The sequence below is a fragment of the Lipophrys pholis genome (assembly GCF_963383615.2).
Source record: "Lipophrys pholis genome assembly, chromosome: 19".
Lineage (NCBI taxonomy): Eukaryota > Metazoa > Chordata > Actinopteri > Blenniiformes > Blenniidae > Lipophrys > Lipophrys pholis.
The window spans coordinates 5943342-5968731 of record NC_137647.1 but is presented as its reverse complement, the minus strand read 5'-3'; the positions used below and the strand labels follow the sequence as shown (position 1 = coordinate 5968731).

Here is a 25390-nt window from a genome sequence, read left to right as displayed (position 1 = left end):
TAAAAATAAGGAGCAGAACCTTTGAAAAAAACTGACCTCCTCCGTCCTTGAGTTTAGAATTATGGGATGGAAGTTCCGGAGTCAGGATTCCAAACTTAGTAATGAAGTTGAGGAGCAGAATTTAAAAGAAAAGAGCCCCTTCCTGTCATTCAGAATTCCAAGTGGGTTACAAAATTGAGGAGCAGAATTTAAAGGACTTTAAAGCAGAAATCTAAAAGAGCAGCTTCCTTGAGTTCGGAATTCCATAACAAGTGGAAGTTATAAAGTTCTGCCAAATTCAGGTCAGAATTGTGAAACTGAATTCAGACGCCTTTGTAGAGTCTGAGTATAGATTCCAGTATGAAGACTTGCAGTGGGACAAAACTAAACTAATATTTTCATGATCTCCTTTGGGTAAGTCCTTTTTTTCCACGTTGACCAATCCTATTTCCAGGATGTGGAGGTGCAGCCACATTGCGGCGCTCCGGGGAGCTGAATGGGGGTGAAGAGTCTTGCTCAAGCGACCTATCAGCGATGAGACTCAAACCTGCGAATGCTCTTTTTACAGCACTAATGTGGCCTTTTTACCATTTGGATACGGAGCACTTCCATGTTGTTTTCTGTGGAGCAGCTTTATGAGAAGCTTTCAGAACCATTTTCGAGATGTGATCACATTGAATGTCACAACCCGAGTTGGGAATTCCAAGTTCTGAGACAACTGGACGAGAAAGATTGCAGATTGCAGTGGGCAATGACGTAGATCAGACTTGAGCAGCTTCCTGTCACAGACCGGCAAGACTTTGTGCAGCCCTTGAACGTTTGACTCCAACTAACCAAAGATCAAACCTCGACAGAACTTCTCGATTCTGCACGGTAACGTGACGAGTCGTCATCAGCAGACAGCGCGGGTCGGGGGAGGAATGGGATGATAAGGCATGTTTACTGAGTGCCTACACTGAGTTTAAAAAGTCTTGTGCAATAAATGAGGCCTCATCAGCAAAATAGACTATCTACAGCCGTCAAAGTAAAAATCTTTTCGCAGGATGGCCGCCTCGCCCGACGCCTCAGCCAGCGTTTCAAGCCTCTCTCTCGAGTCGACATCCGCCTCAGCTTGACGATTGTTTTTTTTAAAAAAATGTTTTATTTGATTTAAATCAGCATCAATGTCACGGGGCAACAACACTTCTACACGTTTGTTTTCTTCTTTGTTTCACCAACATTAATGCATATACTCATCATATACAATGTCCAATCAAAGCTTTCTGCGTCAGCCTTTCAGACCGCTTCGCAAAAAAATGAACACCTTCGACAAGATACTAGTGAGAGGCCAAAAAAATTAAGTGCCTGGTGACTGTCATTATGTAACCTGAATAAAAGAAGTGGTCTAAAGGCTGCCATGTTGTGAACTGAGACGCGTCGGTCTATCCGTAACAATGGGACATCCTGAATAGCGATTGGTTCATAAAACACCGCCCACACTTGACATATGAAATATTTTTTACGAAGATATAAAAGATCTTAAACGGCATCTTGTATCTAAACCATCAGCAGCAGCGTCTCAAATCTGCTGTAAAACCTTTTTTTGTTGTTTTTACTGCAGATTTTGGCTCATAAATGCGACGAGAACACCCGAGCGGCCATTAGAGGGCGCCGGGTCGTGCCGCGCGAGGACCGCTTTGTGAACTGGAGGACACGTCCACCGGAGACCATTAAGGCACGTCCTTCCTCTCAGTATCTTCAGCTTCTTGACGAAACATCGTTAGTTCACAGTAACACAAGTTCAGACTGACCGAAAAAAAAAGAAAAAAGAAAATGTGTTTTTATATGTGTGTAGGCGTGTGCGCACACTTGAATCATAACGTCTCAAAACATTAAAAAAAATAAAAAATAAAAGGAAAGAAAAAAAAGGACCTGTAAGCTCCAAATTTGTCTTCCAGATCCTGGTTTACCAAGCAAATAAATGTATGAGCATGAAGTAAAATATTCTACAGAAAACAGAAAAACAGGAGTTAAGGACTCAGTCTTTCTGGCTTGTTTGGTTGAACTAAGAACAACCTTCCTGCTGCCACAAGAGGCAGACAGAATACAACTACAGATACTAAAACAGTAGTGAAATATTATACCAAACAGAACACAAAACAAGAAAAACTTAGTGATATCATAAGCAGTGTTATCATAATCAGCACTAACATCTTTGTTATTCACAACGTTATCAGTATTATTGTTGTTCTTATACCCTGTTTTTTCTAGAAGAATATCTTATTATCATTCATGATTGTATTTCTCATAGCAAACAAGATCAGCTCTTTTGGCATCAGGGATGAGGAGGAGGAGGAGGAGGAGGAGGAGGAGGAGCGGGGGCTGAGAGGAAGAGGAGAGAGGGAGAAAAAAGAGAAGGAGAGATGGACGGGCCAGGCTGTCTCCAGCTGGAGGGAGCGAGAAAGACAGAGAAGTACCAGTCATCTCCCGTGTCGCGGCTCGGGTAAACGTGACAATGTCTACTTTCCGCAGTGACACAGGGGCAGATGGGCAGTTCGCTCGCCGTCGCTCTCGTCGTCCTTCCTCACAAACGCTCAGCGGGAGCCTTCAGACAGCCGTCAAGTCGCACCAGGCTCACGCGGCGGATATCGAACCGAGATGAGGTGTCGCCTTGTTACAATATCAACCAAGTACATTGACTCCTACCACACTGGTGGGTGAAATGATGGACTTGAGTCGAGGTTAAGGGAGATGTTAATTGACTGTTTGGAAATAAATGTAGAGTAGCTTTGGCCATTTCTGAGGGAGGGTTAACATCCCACACCTCCTCAGAGTGTCCTGATTTATTTACCCATATTTCCCCGCAAAAAGCAACGCTCATTTTCACATTCTCCTTCAAAACGTATATATCCGAGTCTCTACCTTTCAGTGCCTCTCTGTCTCGCCTCTTCCTGTCTTAATATGGGCTAAGTTTGTCTACAGTGTCTTTAGTATCATCCCTGATCTCCTAACACCAAAAGCCTCTATTGCTCCCCTGTTTCTCCCTCCCCATTTTCTGCTCCACCTCCCCCTTTGTTGTCTCTCACACATCAGACTCAATGCTGGAGAGTTTCTCGTACACATGGCCATTGCTTCCGTTGAAGGGACGTGGTGGGCCGACCCCCAGCATGGAGCCATGGTGGTTCATCCCACCGAGGCTGAGCTCTTTTGTGAACCGGGGTGTCATGTTGGACATCACCCCGGCCGTGGCAGACGCCGGCAGATATGACGTTGTACTCATCTGGCTCCTGAAGTCACTGCGGCTGTTTTTGGCAACTTGTTGTTGTTGCTGCTGCTGCTGCTGTTGCTTTTTCATGTAATATTGTTTGGCTCCGTGCATCAGACACTGGTCGTCGCCAAAGGTGGGTATAAAGGGGTTTTGGTTTACCCGGTCGGGGTAAAGAGATTTGGATAAAGAGAATGCTGCCCCGCCTCCTCCTTCCATCAATGATCTGTCCCTCTCTCTCATGTCTCTCTCTCCGATGGAGCGGCGGTGGAGGCCTTCGCCACCTCTGAACAGGCCAAATGGTGAGCCGGGTCCTTTCTGGCTTTCACCTCCATAAAACAATGGGTCCCTTTCCCTTTCTCTCTCCGAGCCCCCGTGACGCTCAAATATGTGTGCGAAGGGGCTGGTGCCTTCCATGTAGCGTTCCTTCTCTTTCAGACTAACACTCCTGGGAGGGGGCAGCATGCCTCCCATACCAGCACCGCCCATCCCACCACCACCCAAACCACCCATCAAACTTCCCATCCCACCTGATTCTTCTTTTTGAAGGTCGACAAATGTGTCATACGAGTGCTGCCGTCGAAGCGGTTTGCCAAATCCTCCGCTTTTCCGTCTCTGCTGGGCCTGAGATTGAGGGCCTCCGCCCATACCTCCTCCTCCCATACCTGTCCCACCCCCCATCTGTTCCAAGAGGTGGTTGTTGTCCTCGCTGATATCATAGAGATTTCCTGTCTTTTTACAACCTTCGCAGCGCATGCAGGTCGCAGAGCTAGGGCGGCTTCCTCCACCTCCTGAGGAGCCACAGCTCATACCACCATAGCCACCGCCGCCGTGCATGGACATCTGCTTGCCCCCAGGAGCCCGACAGTTTCTGCACTCCCACTCTCCGCCTGCCAACCCAGAACCTCCCACACTTTTTGAATCAGCCTTTTTGGGTTTGCTTTTAAGAAAGTCATCCACCGGGACCAAGGAGGTGCAGGGCCCACCATCTCTGCTCCCGGGGCCTTCCGTCAAGTCCACATGCTCCCACTGAGGAACGCCCTCTTTGGGCCGAAACTGGTCCAAATAAAAATCCCTAACGCTCTCCTTTTCTCTTAAAAGATAAGAGTTGCCATCGTTGTTCCCGCCTCCACCCCCTCCACCGCCTCTCTTACGTTCAGAGGGCAAAAGTGGGGGAGAGGAAGAGCGGTGGCCGTGGTAATGGTGGTGGCTGATGTGGTAGGGCTTCCTCCTGTAACCCAGCTCAATCTCGTCCAGCTCCCGTCTGGACTTGGCAGAGGCCGGCCTCTTTTTCAGGCTATCACGGTATTGTTTGCGCTTCTTGGCATTACCCTCCAGGTTTCCGTAAGTAACTGTGTGCGTAGAAATGTCAGAGACATCAGAGCGTATATTTCCATCGTCTTCTCCTCTCCCTCCACAGTAGCCGTGTCCGGGGATATAGGTCGAACTTGAGGCTCCTCCCTTGAAGGAGAACTTCCCGTACAGGTCGGGCAGACCTCCCTTGAAGCCCTGGCTCGATGGGGGCGTCTGTCCGGACAGCAGGTCAAACTTGCTCATGTTTCTGTGGGTTAATGCTGAGCATGGCTGGGTGGTAAAAATGGGCGCCACGCCTCCACCCAAGCTGTCGCAATCGAACATGCCTCCCTCCAGAGAGCTAGCACTGCCCAAACTATGAGGTCTGTTGGGAGGAGGTGCGCTCAGCCCAAGGGTCGAACCATGGTGATGCAGGTAGTGGTCCTGGTACAAATTACTGTCCTTGAGGTGGATGTTGCCAAACGTCCTCTCCACCTCGCTGATGTAGTCACTGAACATGTTGTCTTCTGGTAGATAAGGTGGCTTGCAGTCTGAGTGGCCCGCCAAGCTGCGCCGATGTTCAGAGATGTCATAAACAGAAGATTCACGGCGGATGAAGTCCAGAGCGCTGTGCGGGGAGCCGTTCACCCCTGACAGGGAGGCCATGTTCTTGGCAGTGCGTAGGAGGCGCATGATGTTGGAATGGGTGTTGTTCATGGTGGCTGAAGGGGAGTTCAGTGCTGAGCTGCTTTTCTCTTCGATCTGCACTCCGTGAATGCAGCTGTAAATGCCCTGTGAGGAGAAGAGAGAAGCATTAAAGTTCGCACATTACAGACATTATTTTGTGATTCAACCAAAGACTGTATATAAAGTTTGACAACAGTCTACCACTTCTGTTACTGTATAAAATGTGCTCTATAAATACGGATTGATTGATTGATTGATTTATTGATCGATTGGACCCAATCACAGGCCACTGCTTCACTTAAAACTGCCAATGATAAAATATTACAAACTAATTAGTGAAATGACGCCCAGTTAAAATGACGGAGACCATCATGAGGGAACATGCTTTCGTTGGCTGTTTTTGAAAATTAGAAACAGTAATGCATCCAGCCAACAGGGGGCAACCAAGTTTGATTTGAGTGTTGTCACCTCCTCTATCTTTCATAGAATTAAATATTGTAATCCACGGCTAAGCAGGTGTTTCTGATGCCTTCTTCCTACAGGCATCTTGTGACAGTGTGACACAATAGAACAATATTCTTTTAAATAAAGTCACTTGTGTGCACTTCTCTGATGGTGACTTGCGGAGTATGAGTAAATGAGTAAATAAGAGCCCAATGATGATTTTAGGCTTTAGGTTTTAACCCCGGAAACTTGGCAAGTGATTATTGTCAAAACTTTAAGTAACCTGACCATACCCACTGTAGACATTTGAAAACAGATAAACAAGTTGTCTACATACTTATAGGGTCAAACTAACAACCAAACACAAATTTTTTTGTTTTTGTTAAATCAAATATTTATTACAAGTTGGCAAACAAGGAATTGAGGCATTGCCGCTACCTAAAGGTAAAAAGTGTCTCCAAAAAGCAATGACAGGGAAAACTGACAGTCAATCCGGTTTCTTCCAACTTCCATTTATATAGAGTTAGCAATTAGTTTTGCCATTATTTACTTCCAGCTTCTGAACTGGACTTCAGCAGGGATCTAGCATTCAGCTTCATCCCGGATTTCACTATGGAAAGTAGTATATGGTATAATGTCCACAATGCATGCAGTATTTGTGCTTGGCGTGGGAGGCAGTTCCAAACACAGCCATGGACTGAAGCTGCTTCTCGTCTGCTGTTGTTCTACCCCGTGTAAGACCTCATGTATGCTGAGACTAACTTTAGATCATAGATCTGATGAGCAACCGGAGCGTTCGAATCACTTAAATTTAGTAACCTTTAGTAGAAACTAGAAGAAATTGAGTGTTTATGCCGACAATACCTTGCTGTGTATCAGTGGTTCTCAAAATGTGAGAAGATAAGCTCTCTCACAGACCTTAAACCATTCGATAAAACTTATAGGCAGTAACATATAATCTATTCATTGGTGTGAGACAAAGTGAGGCAGTGTCAGTGAAAAAGAAGATTCAGAGAGGACAGCGTGGCTCGATGGTGGATGATTGATACAGGAAAAGGGGCTGTAAAACACCGCTCGGAACCGTTGGTCAATACCTTTAATCAATGTGATTAGAATTCAGCAGAACAATATCCTTCGGCTGATATTAAACATTACACTTCCACAACCCCTCAATGCCAATGGCCACAACACAATTTCCTTCCAACAGAAAGGCCAAGTCAAGGAGACAGTGGCTGAGTCTCACAGTGACAGAAAGATAAACTGCCCCATTTACATTCAGTGATGTACGATACAATATTCAGATAAAAATGGATGTACAGCAGCGAGCAAACCAGGCATGACGGATGGGGACGGTAAAAGATCGGATCAATGCCCAACAATGATTTTGCTCAGTTTTTCAGGACATCTGTTAATGGCTGGGGAAATAAGGCAGCACTTTGGCCCCCGTTAGAGATCAAAGATGTGCTGATCTCCACCTCTGTGGAGAGGTCAGGACTCTGCAGAAAGGGTTAAGGGTCTTCCACCCATCATATCCCTTCCGTCGTTTAGTTGTGACCCCACCCGTTCGCCCCTTTTATCTAATAATAAGACTAGTTGACCCTCGGTCCCACCTTCCCCAGCCACTTGTTCCTGCTTGTTAATTAGCGACATGGACTCGTCCCGCATTGCAGCAGAAAGACTCATCCCTCATTCGGGGTTTATAGATAATGTTATTACTTCTTTTAATTTCACAGTCTGTTAACAGCTGAGTATGTAAAGCTCAACACTGGCTGGAACTAAGAGAGGTTAACATAAATATAAAGTGACTCAACACTATTAAAGAAAGGTGGGATTCGGAGTGCAGGGGAAATGTATACTCCCACCTTCAAGAGTGATTTCTTCTTCTTTCAATTTCACTTCGAACATCTTTCAATGTTTATCAGGTCCTTTCTCTGTCTCATCAGTGTTTCTTTTTTCCATCTGTCTGTTTATATAATGGGTCCTCACTTCGTCCCTTTTGTTTTTCTTCTTTTATTGTTGTGATTATGCCCCACCTGCTGCTGAAGCTGTCACATCTTCCCTCCCGTGACTTCCATGAAACTCGTCGCGTTGCGGGGCGAAATTTCCCAGAAATATTTGCCTTCATCTCGGGACGTTTTGGTGGATGTGGTGAGCAATGATGCAGTTTAAGAGCAAGGTCAGGATGCTTATTTGTTCTCTCTCTCTCGCCCTCTCTCTCTCTCTCTCTCACAAATAAACAGTGGCAATAACCGCGAGCAGGAACAAGAAGTTATGACTGCAGTGCATCAAATCTCGGACATCTAACAAAGCGATTGCTGCTTTGTATTCGATAGCAGATTTTTGTCTACTCTGCATGCCCACATAAAGTAACAGTTGGCAGATTGCTTCTGGCCTGGTGATACAGTAGATGATTATTGTGGACGGCAGTGTGAATAGAAATAACTGTGGCCTGAGGGTTCCTCAGCTCGGCGCAGCACATTCTATAGGTGATTACACCCATACAAAAAGGCAGGAAATCAGCAAATCACCTGCCGCCTGCAAGTGCATCCAACTGTACACGTGGCAGCTCATAACTTGAAGCGGCCCGAGTGCGACGCAACACGCACGGCGCCGAATGCAAATGAGCGCAGTCGCGACGTGACGTGCGCACTGTGAAAAGCGAAGTGATTAAACCTCTAATACATTTACTGTTCTGAAGTCATTAGAGGCTTTTTAAATCAATATAATTAATTTGTTTCGGTGCCGCAGGTGGGACCTGGAGGAGCAGGTAGCCCGGGGGGGGAGAGCCGCTCGCCGAGGGAGCAAACGCTAACCGACCGTGCAGCCGTGACCGGGGCCACGTGACTCACACCAGCCGTGACAGATGTCTCATTTTTTACACCGCCGAGCTTAAATGTTAATTGCGGCAATAACAATAAGGTTTATTGGATTATGCTGTGAAATTAAAAAAGCGGAATCAATCTGAGTGGCAGAGAGAAGGAGAGCGGAAAGTGAAGGGGGGGGTTATAAATGGCCAAGTCTGAAGCTGTGGCCGAGGACGGAGGAAAAATAAACTGTAATTTTCACTGTTGTTGTTTCACAGATTCCGTGCGCTGTGCTACATATTCAAATGAGCCACCCCAATGAATATATTACCCTTGAATATATTCGCATACTGAATCAACGGACACAGCAGCATTCATGTGTTGCATGAAAGTCAAAGGTAATTTCTGTAAATGAGAGCAGCCACCCAATGTTACACAAAGCATAATTGGTCTCTGATCCCATTCCTTTACAAATTACAATAATAATGTAAGAATCAAAAACCAGGCCGGGCAGGCCGGTCTTTGGGAACGAGAAGTCAGCTGACATCTTCGCAACAAATATTTTACACTTCATCTACACAGACGTGTGGACACACACACATTATAAACAAGGCGACATCGTAAAATTAACACCACACAAAATAATCAAACTTGGCCACTGGAGCGTAATATTAGAGGGGAAAATGTTTTTGTTTTTTTGTTTTTTTTCCCTCTTGCAGTGTTGCTTTCTTGGCACAAGCAGTAACGGCATATCAAATGCAGGGAGAGAGGCGGTGTGTGGCTTCACTGTTGTAAATTAGCCACGTGGTTTCGCCTGCAGCGGTTCACCTTCAGAGGCACGCAGTGAATTACACCGGAGCCATGTCAAAACAATTGGAATGCAAATCAAATACCTCGGGGGTGACTTTGGTCCCCCTGGAATCCAGTAATCTACCCACTTCGGTTTAGTGGCCGATTTTTTCTTTCTCGCTCGCTCTCTTTTTTTTTTTTTGTGAATTATTGATTTCGGTTCAACATTTTGTAAATATTTACCTCACGGGCGTCAAAACGGCCAAACAGAGGGAGAAAGCTCCTGCGTCTGTGTACACTTTGTTGCTAAGTTCGCCTCAGTTAAGGACACACGCTCGTTTGTAATTTTAGCATCTCTAAAGCCTCGAATAACATTAATTTCAGAGACATTAGCGCCGGTGAAGCCTATTCAGGGACGAGTGAACAAGCAGCGAAGGTGACTTTACACACCGGAAGGGTTCAGTGACGCAGAGGTAAACACTGTTTTGGGGTGTTGTCATTCAGCCGCGCTGACAATAATAATCAGGATTTATTTTTAGCTGTCACAGCTTTCGCGGCGAACCACAGAATAACAACCACTTCTAACAAACAACTGGACTTCGGTCTTTGCAGAATATATATGGGCATTTTTGGAGCAAAAATAAACTACAAAGGCTGGCCTGTCTGCCAGGCGAAGATGAGTTATGCATCTATTTGTGAGTATTTTGGTGTAATGAGCAGTGTCTCCCCTCTGTGTCCTGCAGGTATCTCTGGCATGGAGCTAAAAGCCCCTGATGAGTTGCCCCTGCTCCCGTCAACCTGCAATGTGTGTTGATTATTTTGCTGTTTGTTGTTCCCGGTCAGTTGCTGTTCCCGGTTCGGTTAGTTTCTCTCTTTGTCACCATCCACTGAGTCACATGCAGCTCTTCAGACTTTCTGCAGTGGGTCCCTCCTGCTTTTAATTTGAAATGAACAGTTTATTTGGTGCATAGCAGAAAGGTCTGTAGCGTTTAATTCAATGTGGTCAGACTGCGTGTACCTTATTAAGTTAAACAAGTTGTTTTTATGTTTTCCTCAGCATCATCACGTCTGCTTCCTCATGGGCTTTTTATTCAATCTGCATGTTGTAGGATGACTATGCACTAACTGCCATGATGTAAATAAATAGAACAATCGTGTCTTTGTAGGTTAAATCACATCTTTTTAGTTATTTTGAACCCTGATGCAGTCTTGTTGACATAAAAGTTGAGAGCGAGGACACACTGTGCTGTCGTGGTTCACTCTCATGCTTCACACCAAAGTTCAAGTCCGACCTTGGAGGCCTTTGTGGAGTTTGCATGTTCTCCAGATCTTAACTGTTTCTGTATCAAGCGGGACATAAGATGGCTGCACTTAAAAGATAAACTTCATCAGACTGATGCCTTTACATAACGTTTCATGTGAAAACGGATTTCTCTGTTTTTCTTTCCGAAAAGCTTCACACAGCATGCAAGGTCATGAATTGGGGCCGCTAGTTGTTTTTGTAAAGAAACCACACGTGCGCACAGAAAACAACACGCTAAAAACATTAACAACGGCAAGTTTAGGGATATTTTGTATGGATGTATAGCCGACGAAGACTCTCGACTATAAAACTACCAAGTCCCAGGAGAATATGGACGGGGAGTCATGACACTCTGGATGCCATCATTGTTGTTATTGCCCATCTATTAGCGCATGTGCAAGAAAAGTATTTGCTACAGCTGTGGTGTGCATGTGCAGTAGCAGCATTTTCAAAAAGTTGCATTTCCCCCAGGTTTCCACGGAGTCGGAGCACTTTCAAAGAGACGCGTTTTCAGCGACACTGAGCACCGTTGTTGGTAAACAGACGCTCAAAACGCAATAAAGGTTTTCCGTTTTCACTTGAAATCGTTTTAATGTACACAGGGCCTAAATCTTTCAGGCTTCTACTTCTTTCATTTCAGTTTTAGCAACTGAAATATGTGTTTAAGCTGGTGTCTTGGTTCATTTTAAACCGGCCAGTTGACTTTTACAGTATGAAAAGTTGTGTTAAAGTTGTTGTACATTGATCTGTGTTAAATCTGAAAAGTGTTTCAGGTAGTAAAGGACGGCTCCTACAGCAGCGATGCTTGACTTTGCTCCAGTGTACTTGCTCAACCTTAAACACACTTTATAGGCCAAATGTATCTTAGTCCAGAGCTGATAAACGTTCACTAGAGGAGAGCGTCTCCAACTGTGTGCAAACACTTGCTGCGTTTTGTGGAACCAAATCAAACCAACTGACACGAGTTTCAGTTTCAGACGTATTAGTTCAGTTGGTCACTATGAAGGATGTCAGCTCTGCAGCTTCAGTGTAGTGTGATTACAGCTCCCTCCTCTCCCCGCCCGGCTCACCCTGCTGATTGAGAAGACGAAGCCGGGCTGTCCGGAGCAGACGCCCATGAAGCAGAACCGCAGCTGCCAGTAGAACCAGTGTTCACAGATGAAGGTGATGAGCGAAAGCGCCATGGCGGCGCCCAGCATGTAGAAGACGCCGGCCATGTTGTCCACGTCCAGCTGGCTGGACATCACCTCGTTCTTCTCGTGGTGGCAGATTCCCGTCAACCACAGCGACTCCAGCTCCTCCATCTCACCTGGGTGGGGGAAATGTGAGGGAGTGGCGGCGATGAGGGGGGAGAAACAGATGGCGTAGAGATGGAACGAGGCAGGAAGAAGGATGGGAACCATGGAGCAACAACAAGGAGGAGAAGGATAAGTGGAGATGAAGATCAGACAGATGACGGGGGGGGGGGGCAGAATGACGACATGTCCAGACGTGTTTGAATAATTTGACCGAGAATTGTAATGAAAAAATAAAAAAGTGGGAATGAAGTTAAAATATAAAGTAGAGGTTTGGTGTGATGTAATAGGAGGAGGGGTGTTGAGGACACCAGGGATGGAGAGAATGATGCAACACAGGCAGGGAGGAGGGAAGATGGTGGGCAAGCGGAGAGAAAAGGAGAGGGGGGGGATCAGGGTGTAAGTCAGAAGTGAAATAAGGCCTCTGAATTGAGCAGCGACAGAAAACCAACGCATGCCACCGGTCACAAGTTAATTACATCAATATTATTCACACTGCTTTCTGCAAATAATTGTGTCTGTAGATGTCTGCCGCTCGGTCCCTGAGCTGCCGGGCCTGTTTGTGGGTCACCTTCTGTTTCATCACGAGCTGTTCTCTATCAAAGCCGGCCGAGGCAGGACAGGCGTCGGTTAATTAATCTTACATTCATCCACTGTCGCTACACGTCGGCGCCACTCATGCATCGCGGCGCTGGCTGGCCTCTGAACATCAACAGAGATCTCCGAAGCATACAAACTCAGAAAGAAGCACCACACACACACACACACACACACACACAGACAGACGTCAACACAACCAGGTAGCCTTCTTAAGTAACTATTAAACTAAGTCTGCAGCGATCTGCTTCGCTGGTGCAACCTGTTGTGTTTCGCTTGTGTGCCGCTTCACTTAAAAATCAAACAAATCCCAGGAAAATACAGTAAATCCAGGCGTACACTGCAACCTTCAGCTTGACCTGTACTGTAAGTAAATCCTTTGTGACGTAAAGCTTAAGCATGTGATGGATGTACTGGCGCCGTGCACTTCGATTGTAAACCCCACACACAGTGCACGTGAGGAAGTGGCCTCCAGTGTTCCTGTGTGGGGTCAGGAGGGAAGCAGCTCACCTGAAGATATGGACGGAAAGAGAAGGCCAACCTCTTTGTTTTAACAGGAGCCAAGGCAGAAATGTACAATGAAGTGTCACGACAATGCAAATGACTCGTCGTCGTTGCATTTATGTTTCAGCTTTTGCGTTGTGTTTGATTATTCCAGTCAATATGTGTCATTATCCATGTCGTCTTATAGGCAGAAACTACGCAAAAATACAAAACAAAAGATTATTATATGAGGAGGAGAAAACATTAAGGAATTATCCTAATATAACAACCCCTGCTGTCTGCATGAGGCACCATGTTGTCATGATTACTAGTTGTACAGATTGATTAAAAAAAAAAAGATCAATATTTCCAATAAAAATGTCTGTTTTTGGATCAATACTTGTTTTGAAGCAGGGGTGTCAAACACATTTTAGTTCTTAGGCCACACACAGTCCAATTTCATCTCGACTGGGCCGGGCCGGTAAATAGTGCCATGATGACATTCAAAATTGTACTTTAATTTTTTTTTGTAGTAGCGCAGAGTATGCGTGATGAAAATGTCTATATTTTTCCCAAAATCAAACAATAAGTACTGAAAATAACTACAATCTCAACGTGAAGCCAATTTTGATGTAACCTTTTGCTGCAAAATAAAGTGAAATGTTAAAAAAACTATTCTCCTAAAACTGTTGCATTATCAGTGTTTTAACAAACTCACCCTGACAACTTAGCTTTCAGGCTAATTTACTAAATACCATCTAATTTTAACATTTAATTTATTTTGCTATTAACTGGACATTTTGAAAACTGGTTGGCCGATATTCAGAAATCAGTTCGACCTGCTGTATTTGTGGAGCAACACAGGATGACCTCATATGTTTACATATTTTACAGGGAAACTATCACTGTATGTAGTGGCACTAATGAAAACGGCCAAAGTTAAGAAAAAAAAAATGAGCGTTGTCAGGATTTACTTCCTTTGATATTCTTTGAAACTTCAGTTAAAATGTGCTGAGATCAGCTTCTCGCGATCATGTGCTTCTGGCCAAGCAGGACTACGAGGCTGGTGTCAAATTACAGACACTTTATGCTGCGTGTCTGCAGGTTTGCATGATTAAAGAAAGACTTCCTGCAAGCAAGTCAAGCTGGAAAAAAAAAAGAAAAAAAAGAAAAAGAAAGAAAAGTGGTCTGGAAGAGATAAAAGCTACCGCAGCTCGTTTCAGCCAGAGGGTAAACAAAAGGGCTGCATGAAGATTTCTTTTTAAAACTCTGAATCATGAAAAGCCAAGAGGAGCTCCGTGGTGTGGAAAATAGCTGAAAATAAAAAATAATAGGTTCCCTTTGAAGTAACATTTGGGGAAATGTGTTTTGTACTTACATGAAAATGTTTTAGACATAAAAGTAGCATCAATCTTCAAGTCTAACTCACAGCCATAAAGTAAATAAAGCTGTTTCCCTAAAACAACTACTTTACCTTTCTTATGTGCCTCCCTTTGTGTGTGAGAGGAATAAAATATGGGAAAAAAAATAAATAAAAAATCCGCTGAGAAAATGACAACTCTATTAACTGAGTTTGATCACCTGTCAATCCATTTTTCTTACATTTTAATCAAAACGGTTTCATTTTTCAGGGCGAATGTCAGATTTTTCTTTGCGTCACACTACCCAGACTGCTTCTCAGACGTGTGGACGCCGGCCACTGGGCCGTCCGCGTGACTCCGATCGCTTTCTAGGCCACCAGGAGGGGAGTGGACGGCGTGGCGTGGCAAAGTGACATTGAAATCCTGAGAGGGCCGAGACGGCGCCGCTCGGCTCCGGTATTAATGCCGTGGCACGGGCTCAGGGGGCGGCGCTGCAGGCCGACCCACATTCAGACAACACCGGTACACATGTGCAGGCGGACACACTAATTATTACTCAAAAGTTTGGGAGAGTACTCAGTCGAACGTCTAAACCGACAGTCGATGAACGTGACAGTACAGAGACATAGGCGGGGTGGGAAACATACATCTTGTAAATAATCAGTAGCTCCACACACGCACGAATACACATCACTTACACACACATGCAGTCTAATTTTGAGAGGGATGACCCATATTCACATGTGCACACACACTCACACACACACACACTCTCATGCACTCGCAGTGTCAAAATACACCAGGAGCTATGCTGGCACCTCTAACTGGGACGCGCTATCGCGGGCCCTGGAGGGCCCGTGGTTCACGATGCTACAACAACACACACAAATACACAAACTAACACACCAAAATTTCACTGGATTTCCTGTTCTGAACTGAAGTGTATATCAAAACAGGACATTGGTCGATAAACTTAGCAGGAGGTTATTGTTGTAGTTTTTGTTTGATAAACCATAAAGCACACACCGCGCAGGTTAGCGACGGACAGAAGGGATTTTGTTTTGTTTGCCGCTCGTTCAGAGACTCATTAAGGCTGCAGCTCGAGCGGTAACGAAGCGCATTTCAAAGGAACAAACCCCGGAGAGCTTGGACCGTCTCCCATAAAAGGCCAGGGTGATCATAAAGCGCAGGGCCCCACGCTGGAGCTAGATCTCAAGTTTACATCTCTGCTCGCGGAGCGTTACCTTTACGGTCCGGTCGTAGAGGAAACAGAGGAACTCATGTACATTTGGCTTCAATCCGACTCAGAAATACCTTAAAAGAAACTAGAATGATCTTTCACAAGGACCGCCCCTCCAAGTATGCAGAACATAGTGTGTGTAAGGTCTCATTTTAAGAACAATTGTGTTCTTAAAATCTGTCCAAGTAAAACAGTGTTTGTGAAGCACGTACATTTGACCGTATTTTGCACAGAAAATGGCTTTCTGTTGCGATTGTAGCCATTTTCGGCTGTAATTGTTTATTTTTTATGAAAGTATTGACATTTTCATCATGTACACTCTGCGCCACAACACAGAAAAAGGCTATTATGGGACTAATATATTGGTCCAGATCACTCCAGATGAAATTGAGCTGATTGTGTCCTCTGAACTGAAATGTGTTTGAGATGCCAGGATTCCTAAAAATACTCCTTTTCTACCTGTGACATCCAGACAGAAAGTATGTTGACAGTTTCACACCATGATGGTGCAAGTCACATGTCTGGATAAAGGCAGAAAAGAGCATGATAAGCAATAAGCAAGCGGAATATGAAATCTCTGCCTTTTGTGACTATTGTAAGACAAGAAAACCAACAACAAACAACTGATTTCTTCAGTCTTTAGCATATATCATGGACTCACCATGACAGTATGGGTTTGATCCTGAAGCTATGCCACTTGCAATTTGAACCCCCAGTGGACAAACAAGGTACTGCACTTTGACAGCCCTGGTATATACAAACAGCTGGAATTAGCCTCTGTCAAAAAAGATGAAAACAAAAATACAGTGTGCAGAGGGGAGGTAAAAAAGGGAAAAGCTCTTGAGCCAAAGCAGCAACTCATCTGTCAAACATGGCTGCACTTGTGTTGTGGTTCGGACATGCACGGCTGTCACTGAGACTGGCACATTGACCTTTGTTGATTTCACTGCTGATGGGAGCAGCAAGACGAATGCAGAAGCATTCGGAGGGTCCAGTATGTTGGACAGCATTTCAACGATCCACAAGAAATGGACAGATCATCTATCTATCTATTAATTACAGAAAACATCTTCCATATATAATTTTTCATTCAAAATGAATATTGCGAAGTAGCGCAAGAAGAAAAAAGGTGTATCTCCACGTACAGTAACGTGTCCTCAGAGCCTGGCCGCAGGCTTTATATACAATATTGATGAGCAAATCATGAGCCCTGGAAAAGCTCTTTCAGGATGATTCTGCTTTTGTACAACTTTAAACTTTGTTTCTGCATTTTCTTTTTGGTTTAGTTTCTACTGTTGAAAATAATCTTTTCCTCAAGTGCTGAGCTGAACACTGCATGGTGATAAAAAACAAAACAACGAAGGACAAATCGATGACGTTTGGAACAAATTAGACAGAATTTTATTCATTTCTGTCATGAAAGTGCCCAGTTTAAGCGTTTACATTAAAGGTGTATGAGTCACTTAAGAAATTTTTTAAGTGTCGGCACTATACACAAAGGGAAGACTAAACCAACAGTCACACAGAATATGACTCCACAGAAGTAAAGAACAAAAGTAGAGCTGAATTCATCTTTTGTGGTTGAAGTTTGAAACTGTATAAGCTGAAGCGACACCGGTCCACCGAACACCCCGACACCGAGTGTAAACCGAAAGAGTTTATCCTCAGAGGAAAGGAACACTGTGCTACACAATACAACAAAGAAACTGTATTTCACAAGGCTCCTTTAACATTTTTTTGCAGTTGTACAAGGTGTGACGGGGGCGAGGACGGCGGGTCGGGTTGGTTTGCAATGATTAATGATTAAAATTTGGTTTACTAAAAAACTTATTGAGCCACTGGGGTAAAGCCAAAATACAACAAATGTTTAGGGTTTTTACGTGAAAATATCGTCTAAACAGGTCTTCTCTAAGTACAGAAGAGTATTAGAGCCACTTTCCTAAGAGGAGAAACTGTACCACAGATAGGTGAGCCAAGCTTGTGGTATCATATTCAAAAAGACTTGAGGCCGTAATCAACAAAGTATTGAGCAAAGGCAGTGAAGACTTCTTTACTTGTGATTTCTTAGTTGTTGTTTTTATTTATTTATATATTTGCAAAAAAATATCAAGAAAATATTTTTCACATCGTCATTATGGGATGTTGTGTGGAATATTTTGAGGGGGAAAAATTTATTTCATCCATTTTGGAACAAGGTTGTAACAATGAAATGTGGAAAAAGTGTGAAGTGCTGTGGTTACTTTCTGGATGCACTGTAATTACCTCAGTAGATTCTGTGCACTTTTTATTACCTTCGCCAATGAAAGTTGGCCAAAAAGGTTGTGTTTTCTGTGTTTTCTGTGAGTATTTATTCATTGATTTGTCTGTATGTATGTATTTTACAAACTCTTCGCAAAAAACTACTCACCCAAATCGCATGAAATCTTCAGGGACGATTTATTATCATCAATTAGATTTTAGGACCCCCCCCAAAAAAATCTGAAAATGTCCCTAACATTGTAAAAAAAAAAAAGTCCCATACAAAGTGGATGGTCGAGGCACCTCATGAAGGAGATCAAAGAAGATCAGGGCTTGTTGCCATGGAGATGCTCCCTGCTCAGTGTTTCACACTGTGATGTTGCTCCCTGACAGGCTGGTCACCATCGACATGAACGGCTAACATGCTGGCAATGCCAACTCCGTTCCACAAACAGTTGTGGCGTTGGCGAAGGTTCTCGTTGGTATATCGCGTCACAGATAAACCGGTGGGGTTCGGAAATGATCTGCCCTCAATCAAACACAGTCTCTGCTGAACTCCCTGGGAAAACTGTGGTTTCATCTCCGTGGCTCCCTGATGTATTTTGAAGTAATTATTCATCCGATTCATCAGTACGGCCGTTTGCGTGACGGGGGTCTCCGCTGGCCGGGCGCATTAAACGGTATTTATGAATAAAAAGGGGGAGGAAGCGGCTCCTCCTCTCTCACCGTCTCCGAAGAGCTGCAGGATGGCCAGGTCCACGTGTCTCTTCCAGAGCGACTCCTTCTGGATGGCGATGCCGTACCCCGTGGTGGCGAAGATGTATCCGCTGCCGATGGTCACCAGCTTGCAGCCCTCGTCCCTCCCGGCCATGTAGTTCAACACGGCTGCGTCATAAATGAAAGCATCCAGTTTGCTGAAGAAAAGGAGGGGGGGGGGGGGGGGGGGGGGGTAGAGAGAGAGAGATAGGTTACAATTAATTAGCACTTAGGAGTCAGACATCGCAGCTACAACATTCCAATTAACCTGCTAAATAGCACTAAGCTGCTGATAACTGTAATAGACTTCCTCTTGGTTTGCCAAAGGCTGGAGCTGGCACGCAGACCGCAGAACAGGCACACTCCATGAAAACTGAAGAGGGGGAGTGAAAGTATTATTAGAGTTTGTTGGGCTGCAATATGTTTGGAAATAAACAAAGACTTCAGCATTGACTAGTATTTGACCTAATTTACCAACATTCATCACAATGTGCAGAAATACGGGGTCCGAGCATTCCATGTTTTTATATTTTCAGGGTCATCTGAACCCAACCGAGACGTGAGGAGGATTTCTACCATGGCTCAGTTTATTTAGAGCATATTCATTACATTAGAGCAGAAATTCTGACATTTGAATACAAAAAGGTTTAAATGCCAAAACCTGTGTCTGTTTCAATAATGCAAGCTAGCAATATATATGTTTTAAAAAGAATTGATTGTTTTTAAGTCTGGCCAGGTGATGACCAGCTTTTTTCTTTATTACGTAGAAAATAACTTCCCAAAGGTTCACAGTGGATGAATAAAGTAAACGTTTCACTCAAGTATCTGTTCACATAAGTGTAACAATGAGCTGAGTTGTATTCCACCGTGTGGTCAAAACACATTTTTATCAATTTGAGAACACATCCCGCGGGATCACATTACACCGGTCTCAAAGCCATTGCATTGGCTCCCCGTGTCTTTTAGGATTGATTGTAAAGTTCTTTTAATGGTTTTTAAAGGTCTTGCACCTTCTTATCTTCCAGATTTACTTTAATCTTATGAAGCATCGTGAGCCCTCGGGTCCTCCGGCACCGGCCTTTTAATCATTCCACCGTTAATACAAGAACCTGCAGTGAGATGCTTTCCAGAGGACGTTCATGTTTTTAACAGCAGGCTCGAGACCTTCCTTTTTATTAAGGCTTTTAACTAATTTTGACCTGAGTTTTTATTCGTTCATTTATTAATCTTTAATGTATATATATACACACACAATAGCAGGGGGTGAGCGGATGGTTATTGGGTTTCACTTTTACCCCCACAAAGCACTTTGTGCTGCATTTTATTGTACTAAAAGTGCCATATAAATAAAGTTTGATTGAATGATGTATAAATCTGTATGAAATAATAAAATATATCTGAGGTTGTTGTTTTTCCAATTGTAAACTGTTGTGTAAATAAACACCATGATGTGCCTTTTTTATGAGATATGAAATGTGTCCAAGAAGTACATTTTGGGTAGATAGGTTTAATGTGACATAAGACATATGACTAAATGCACTGGGGAAATGAAGTTGGACATAATCATGACAGGAAGTGAAGCAAAAGGGAAAACATGACATCATATGGGTAATTATGAGAAATGTGTGTCATGTTCGGTGATCAGCATACTTTTATTTTGAACAATACACAGCCACTAACATCCAACAACTTAGAAAACATGATATCCAAATGCATTTCGTCTCTACTGAGTGGAAACACGGTCCTCACCCGGCCTTGAGGCTCTGCAGAGCTTCGTTGACGTTCCTCTGGTGAAACTTTGTCATGTACGAGTGCATCTCGGGATAGTTGTTCCTGATATTTCGCTCTGTGCTCCCGTTGGGGACGGTGCCAAACCGGAACGGGGGAGAAAAGTCGTTGGGACTCTGGAACTGAACACAGGAGAGACGAGTGTGAAAGAGATCCACTGTGGGAACTGCAGAGACGAGAACGTGCCGGAGCGTCGGGCACTTTTACCTTTTTGTCCGAGAGACCGGAGACCTGGTCCACGTATTCCTCCTGGATCATGAAGGCGGCCAGGTTGGCAGTGTAGGAGGCCAGGAAGATGACGGCGAAGAAGGCCCAGACCGACACCATGATCTTACTGGTGGTCCCTTTGGGGTTCTGCACCGGCACGGAGTTGTTGAAGACCAGACCCCACAGCAGCCAGATGGCCTTCCCGATGGTGAAGGACGGACCGTGAGGCTCTAGAAAAACAAAACCACAGAATTCATAAGTTTAGGAGAGTCGTGGAAGATGCAGACATCTCTTTAGTTCTTGTGCCAGCTCACTGGAAAAAGTCAAAATTTCCTCGACACTACTCTAGTAGTTTGTAGACGACATTTGCATGTAATCTGTAGCACAACAGCAGCAGATATTTATATTCAAGAGTGCCATATAACCTTTCATCCAGAACTAGTAAAGTACTTTTTAGAGATGCGGTGAGCAACTTTAAACTGCTTTATCCTTTTGGTTTATGGCAAATACATTTCCTGTTTGCTTCAGTTATAAGTCAACAGTGGTTAACAGTATATATATATATGATGAAGATGATGTGCAATTTACCCAATGAACTATCAGTACGTGAGTATGTTTTATTGTATTTATTCAGTAAGACAACAGATCTTTAGGGAAGATCTGAGCCTTCAGGAAAATATGCATAAATAAAAAAGTCATCTTATTTTAGCTTATTTACACACCAGTCACTTTCTTTGGCTAAAAACGGCTTTAACAAATAACAAAAATGGGAAAAATAGCTAAAAATCACCATACATGAGGAAAAATGCAAAAACAGTTTAAAGAATGACTAGCATTACTAAAAGAATTTTTTTTTTAAATTACAGCTTAAAAAATAGAGTCAAGATGGTTAAAAAAATCAAATTCCGAAATTGTCGGAAAAAAGGCTAAAACAAAAAAAACTGCTAAAATCAGGTCCAAAAACAGCTGAAAATGTAATGAAATGTTTTTCATCCTAAAATGGAATCAAAACATCCTGAATGCAAATTTGTGCACATATATCGAAACTATACATTAAACTTTTAAGCTGTTTCAGACTCATTTTAAAGGTTATTTGATGGAAAGTGAGAAAAACGCCTCTGTTGGTCATAAACGATGCAGATTCCTGATTCAGACCGTCAAGCTGTGCTTCTTCCATCATACGTAAAAACATACCAATAAAGAGGAAAGGTACTTTCACATATTTCAGCAGCAGTAATTCGGTGGTTTTAAAATGAGGATCTGCAACTGAACAAGGTTTCAAATCAGTCGTCACACTCGCCTTGTTGTTTTTAATCGTGCACAGTACGGGTGTGCGTAGATATACGTGGTTCACATCTTGTGTGCACGCAGCCGTTTAGAAAACATTTGAATTAGTGCTGTATTAAATGCCCGACACATGACCGGGATCGGCCAGCATCTCACACCGAGGGATACTGAACTTCGTTCTGTGGAGCTGTCACATAGTCATAGTTTTTATTTCTTACACAACATTTAATGACAGTCCTGATTTCAAGCTGTCACTTTCATTACTGCTTGGCATTTTCTAATGCACACATACAGTTTACAGATAAATTCACGTAATAGGTTCAAACTCTATTAATTAGTAATCTGTTCGACTAGTTCTAGATTATCCACAATGAATGAATGAACGAATGAAAATAGCAAAAGCATAATAAAATACTCCTAAACATTTGGCTCACAGGCTTTTTACTGTGAATTTGGGCGTCTGATTGTGTTGTTTTGTGTCCTTTACATAAGATCTGCGCATGACAAATATTGTTTTTGTGTTTGTAATTTGAGAGGAACTGTGTTAATTCAGTTCTTCTATGAGCTGGCAGCAGACTCCAGCCATTATGCTGTGATTAGCAGTTGGTTCATAATGTGTGTGTGGGCATGTGTTAGTATGTGAGAGAGAACGAGTGTTTGTATGTGTGTCGAAGTGCATGTGTGTGTGTGTGTGTGTGTGTGTGTGTGTGTGTGTGTGTGTGTGTGTGTGTGTGTGTGTGTGTGTGTGTGTGTGTGTGTGTGTGTGTGTGTGTGTGTGTGTGTGTGTGTGTGTGGGTGGATGTGTATTGTTGTATGGCGCTTTTGTTCATGGAAAAAGTGGCTGCACCGTGCCAAGTATCTCCTTTGTGAAGTTCGCAGGAAAGTTGTTTAAATGAATCGGGCGAAGATTTTACAAATCTGCAGCTCAGCCATTGATACGCTATTGCATCAAATCCTTTGAGTCCAAACTTCGATCTGCACTCTTCATGATACCAAAACTCCCACAGAGCAACAAGCAGATGAAACGGGGAGGCACACATAAGAGAGCAGCGCTTTAGGGAGGAGTACATCTTCTCCAGGAGGTGATGAAGGAGAACCATTGTGTCTATAAATAGCAACGTCAGTGATGGAGTTGTGGGAGACGATGAGGTTTTTGTTTTTGGCAGTTTTTTCTTGATTGAGGACATCTGAGACAGCCAGCGCGTCAAAGCTGATGTGATTTGGGGAAATATGGAAATGAATGCTAACAACTTGCCCAGAATGAGTTGTGACACACCTGAGGAGGAGGAGGAGGAGGAAGAGGAGAATGAAGTCATTGGGTCAGTGAGGATAGCTAGTCTCCATGAGGACGCGGCTCGCAGCGAGTTTCCCGACAGTTTCTTTTTTTGGCAAAACACGAGCGGTGCGGCGCAGCCAGATATTTCAATTTGAACATTAAGCAGCACCGACAAAGCGTCTCCACCTGCAGTCGCTTGTTCCAGCAAATCGCTACCTGGAGTTTTTGTCTGAAGCACCAAATTACCCAGGACTGTGTTCGCCGCGCACTCACTGTCCTCGCAGCGGAGACGGAGCACTTTAAGTTTTCAGTCCTCTGACAGCGTTCGGGTTTGATGGTCTGACAGCCGTCGGCTTGTTTCGAATCTGAATTTCATTTCTGACTGCCACGACTGCGGCGCCGCTATTATGTTGTTCTGATCGACTCGCAGCCACAACGTTCCGGCGGGCCAATGAACATCCTTCCTGTTCAGATGCTGGTGAAAAGATCAGCAGCCAGGAGAAGGTCAGACAAACATACGAGGGACAGATAATTGCTGGGTTGTGCTGGTGGGAGAGTGTGTACCTCCAGTCAAGTGTTGTTTTAATCATCCGTTACGAGTCTCATACAGAAAAGTGAAGGTGTGAAATGGGAGAAACAAAGAATGATTTCGGCTTTTTGCTTTGGTTAGCAAGAGTTTCACAAGTGGATCCAAGGTTAATAAAACTTCATCATGAAAGAAACCTCATTTTTATTCTTATAATGTCTCTGCTTTTCACAAGAGAAGAATTACACAGGTGGTTATTGTCTTTTTTTTAATGATTGTGGTGACAGCATTTTGAGATCTCACTTCAAGGGGCATTACGTAAAAGTCAAGTGATGCCTTTGTTGGGCATTAGGTGGCGACATTGAGTTGAATTAGTGCCAGACTCTCCTTAAAAATGTCTTTTACATGTTTTGGCGTTTTCATTTCAGAGTTTCATGTTTAACCGGCAATGTTTTGAAAACCATTCCCATTTTCACTTGAAAACTTGTCAGACATTATTGTGTTAACTATTCCTCCTCCTGTTGCTTTGAGTGACTCAATACACCCTCTGGTGGTGCAACCTTATATTGCGTGACTAGATGCGGGGGGGGGGACAAGTTGGGTAACCTGTGTACTTAATCAGAACATTAACTTAAACATTATACTTAAACTTGACATTATACTTAAATTTTAAATACATTTATTTGATGTGTTTTGAGCGTTCTACTGCTGAAGTAGTACGGCATTGTGATGAGGGGAGACAAATACAGTATATTGCATATAATTCAAATGAAAAACCTCTAACGAGCACACGTAAAGAAACGCCAATACTGCATATGGGTGCCAACGTTTCGAGACAATGTAGGTGTGGCGTGACTTTAAATGTAACTGTGAGAGTTTCACTTTGACGCACGAGAGTTTTAAAAGCATAAACTTTGCAGGTTTAGTCCGGAGCCAGTCGGCACTGATCTGAGCAGATGGCGGGACACCTGCATCGCACCCGGTCTATACGTAATCTGGCAAGTATTACAAACAAATTGTGCTTCATCCAAAGATCAATGTTGTCATCTTGCTCTTTTTTTTATTTTTTATTTTTTTTTAATGCAAAAACAGCACTTTCAGTACATGTTGCACAGGTATAATTTCAGCACCTGCGCCTGACCTCCCATCTGGTCGATTTTGAGGAAGAAGAGTGAGAAACGAGGACGACAAGTAGGAAAAAAACAAACTGTTTGCAATAATTTACATCTGTATCCTCAAACGGTTCATCTCCACAGCAACTGTGTGTGTGTGTGTGTGTGTGTATGTGTGTGTGCGTGTGTGTGTGTGTGTGTGTGCGTGAGTGTGTGTGAGAGTGCGTGAGTGTGTGTTGAGTGGAGGCCTCTCACCTCTGCCGTCAGCCAGACAGCGGTTGTAGCCCACAGGGCTGAAGTACTCGAATATAAACACAGCCATTGCTGACACCAGCAACAGCATCACGAACATCATCACCCACACATCTGCGCTGAAGGGCTCTGGAGGGTGAGAGAGGGATGAGAGGGGAAGAAAAGATGAAGGGAGACAAGGGATTGAGGGAGGCAGCGTGGACGGGCCGAGATAAAGAAACAAAAAGAGCGGCGGGGTAAAAAAAAAAAAAAAAAAAGAGGGTAGAGAGAGAGAGAGAGAGAGAGAGAGAGAGAGAGAGCGAGAGAGAGAAAGAGTTGTAGGAGACAGAAGACAGAAGAAATGGGGGGGCGTCGAGAGAGCGGGAGGGAGAGGAAGAGCAAGGGCGGGAGAGAGAAAGAGAAAATGAAGCGAGAGAGAGGAGAGGGCAA

At 43.9% G+C, this 25390-nt stretch overlaps 1 protein-coding gene across 1 annotated transcript in view; it reads right to left on the bottom strand.

Moving 5' to 3' along the window:
- Positions 1-3040: 3040 nt before the first annotated feature.
- grin2ba (glutamate receptor, ionotropic, N-methyl D-aspartate 2B-a) overlaps positions 3041-25390 on the bottom strand; it is a gene marked incomplete at both ends in the record, with an annotated part of 139291 nt that continues 116941 nt past the window's right edge. Inside the window, 6 exon segments of the mRNA XM_080487578.1 lie at positions 3041-5308; positions 11614-11852; positions 18484-18671; positions 20263-20423; positions 20509-20738; positions 24965-25090. Of these exon segments, the coding sequence (XP_080343704.1) occupies positions 3041-5308; positions 11614-11852; positions 18484-18671; positions 20263-20423; positions 20509-20738; positions 24965-25090 (3212 nt within the window).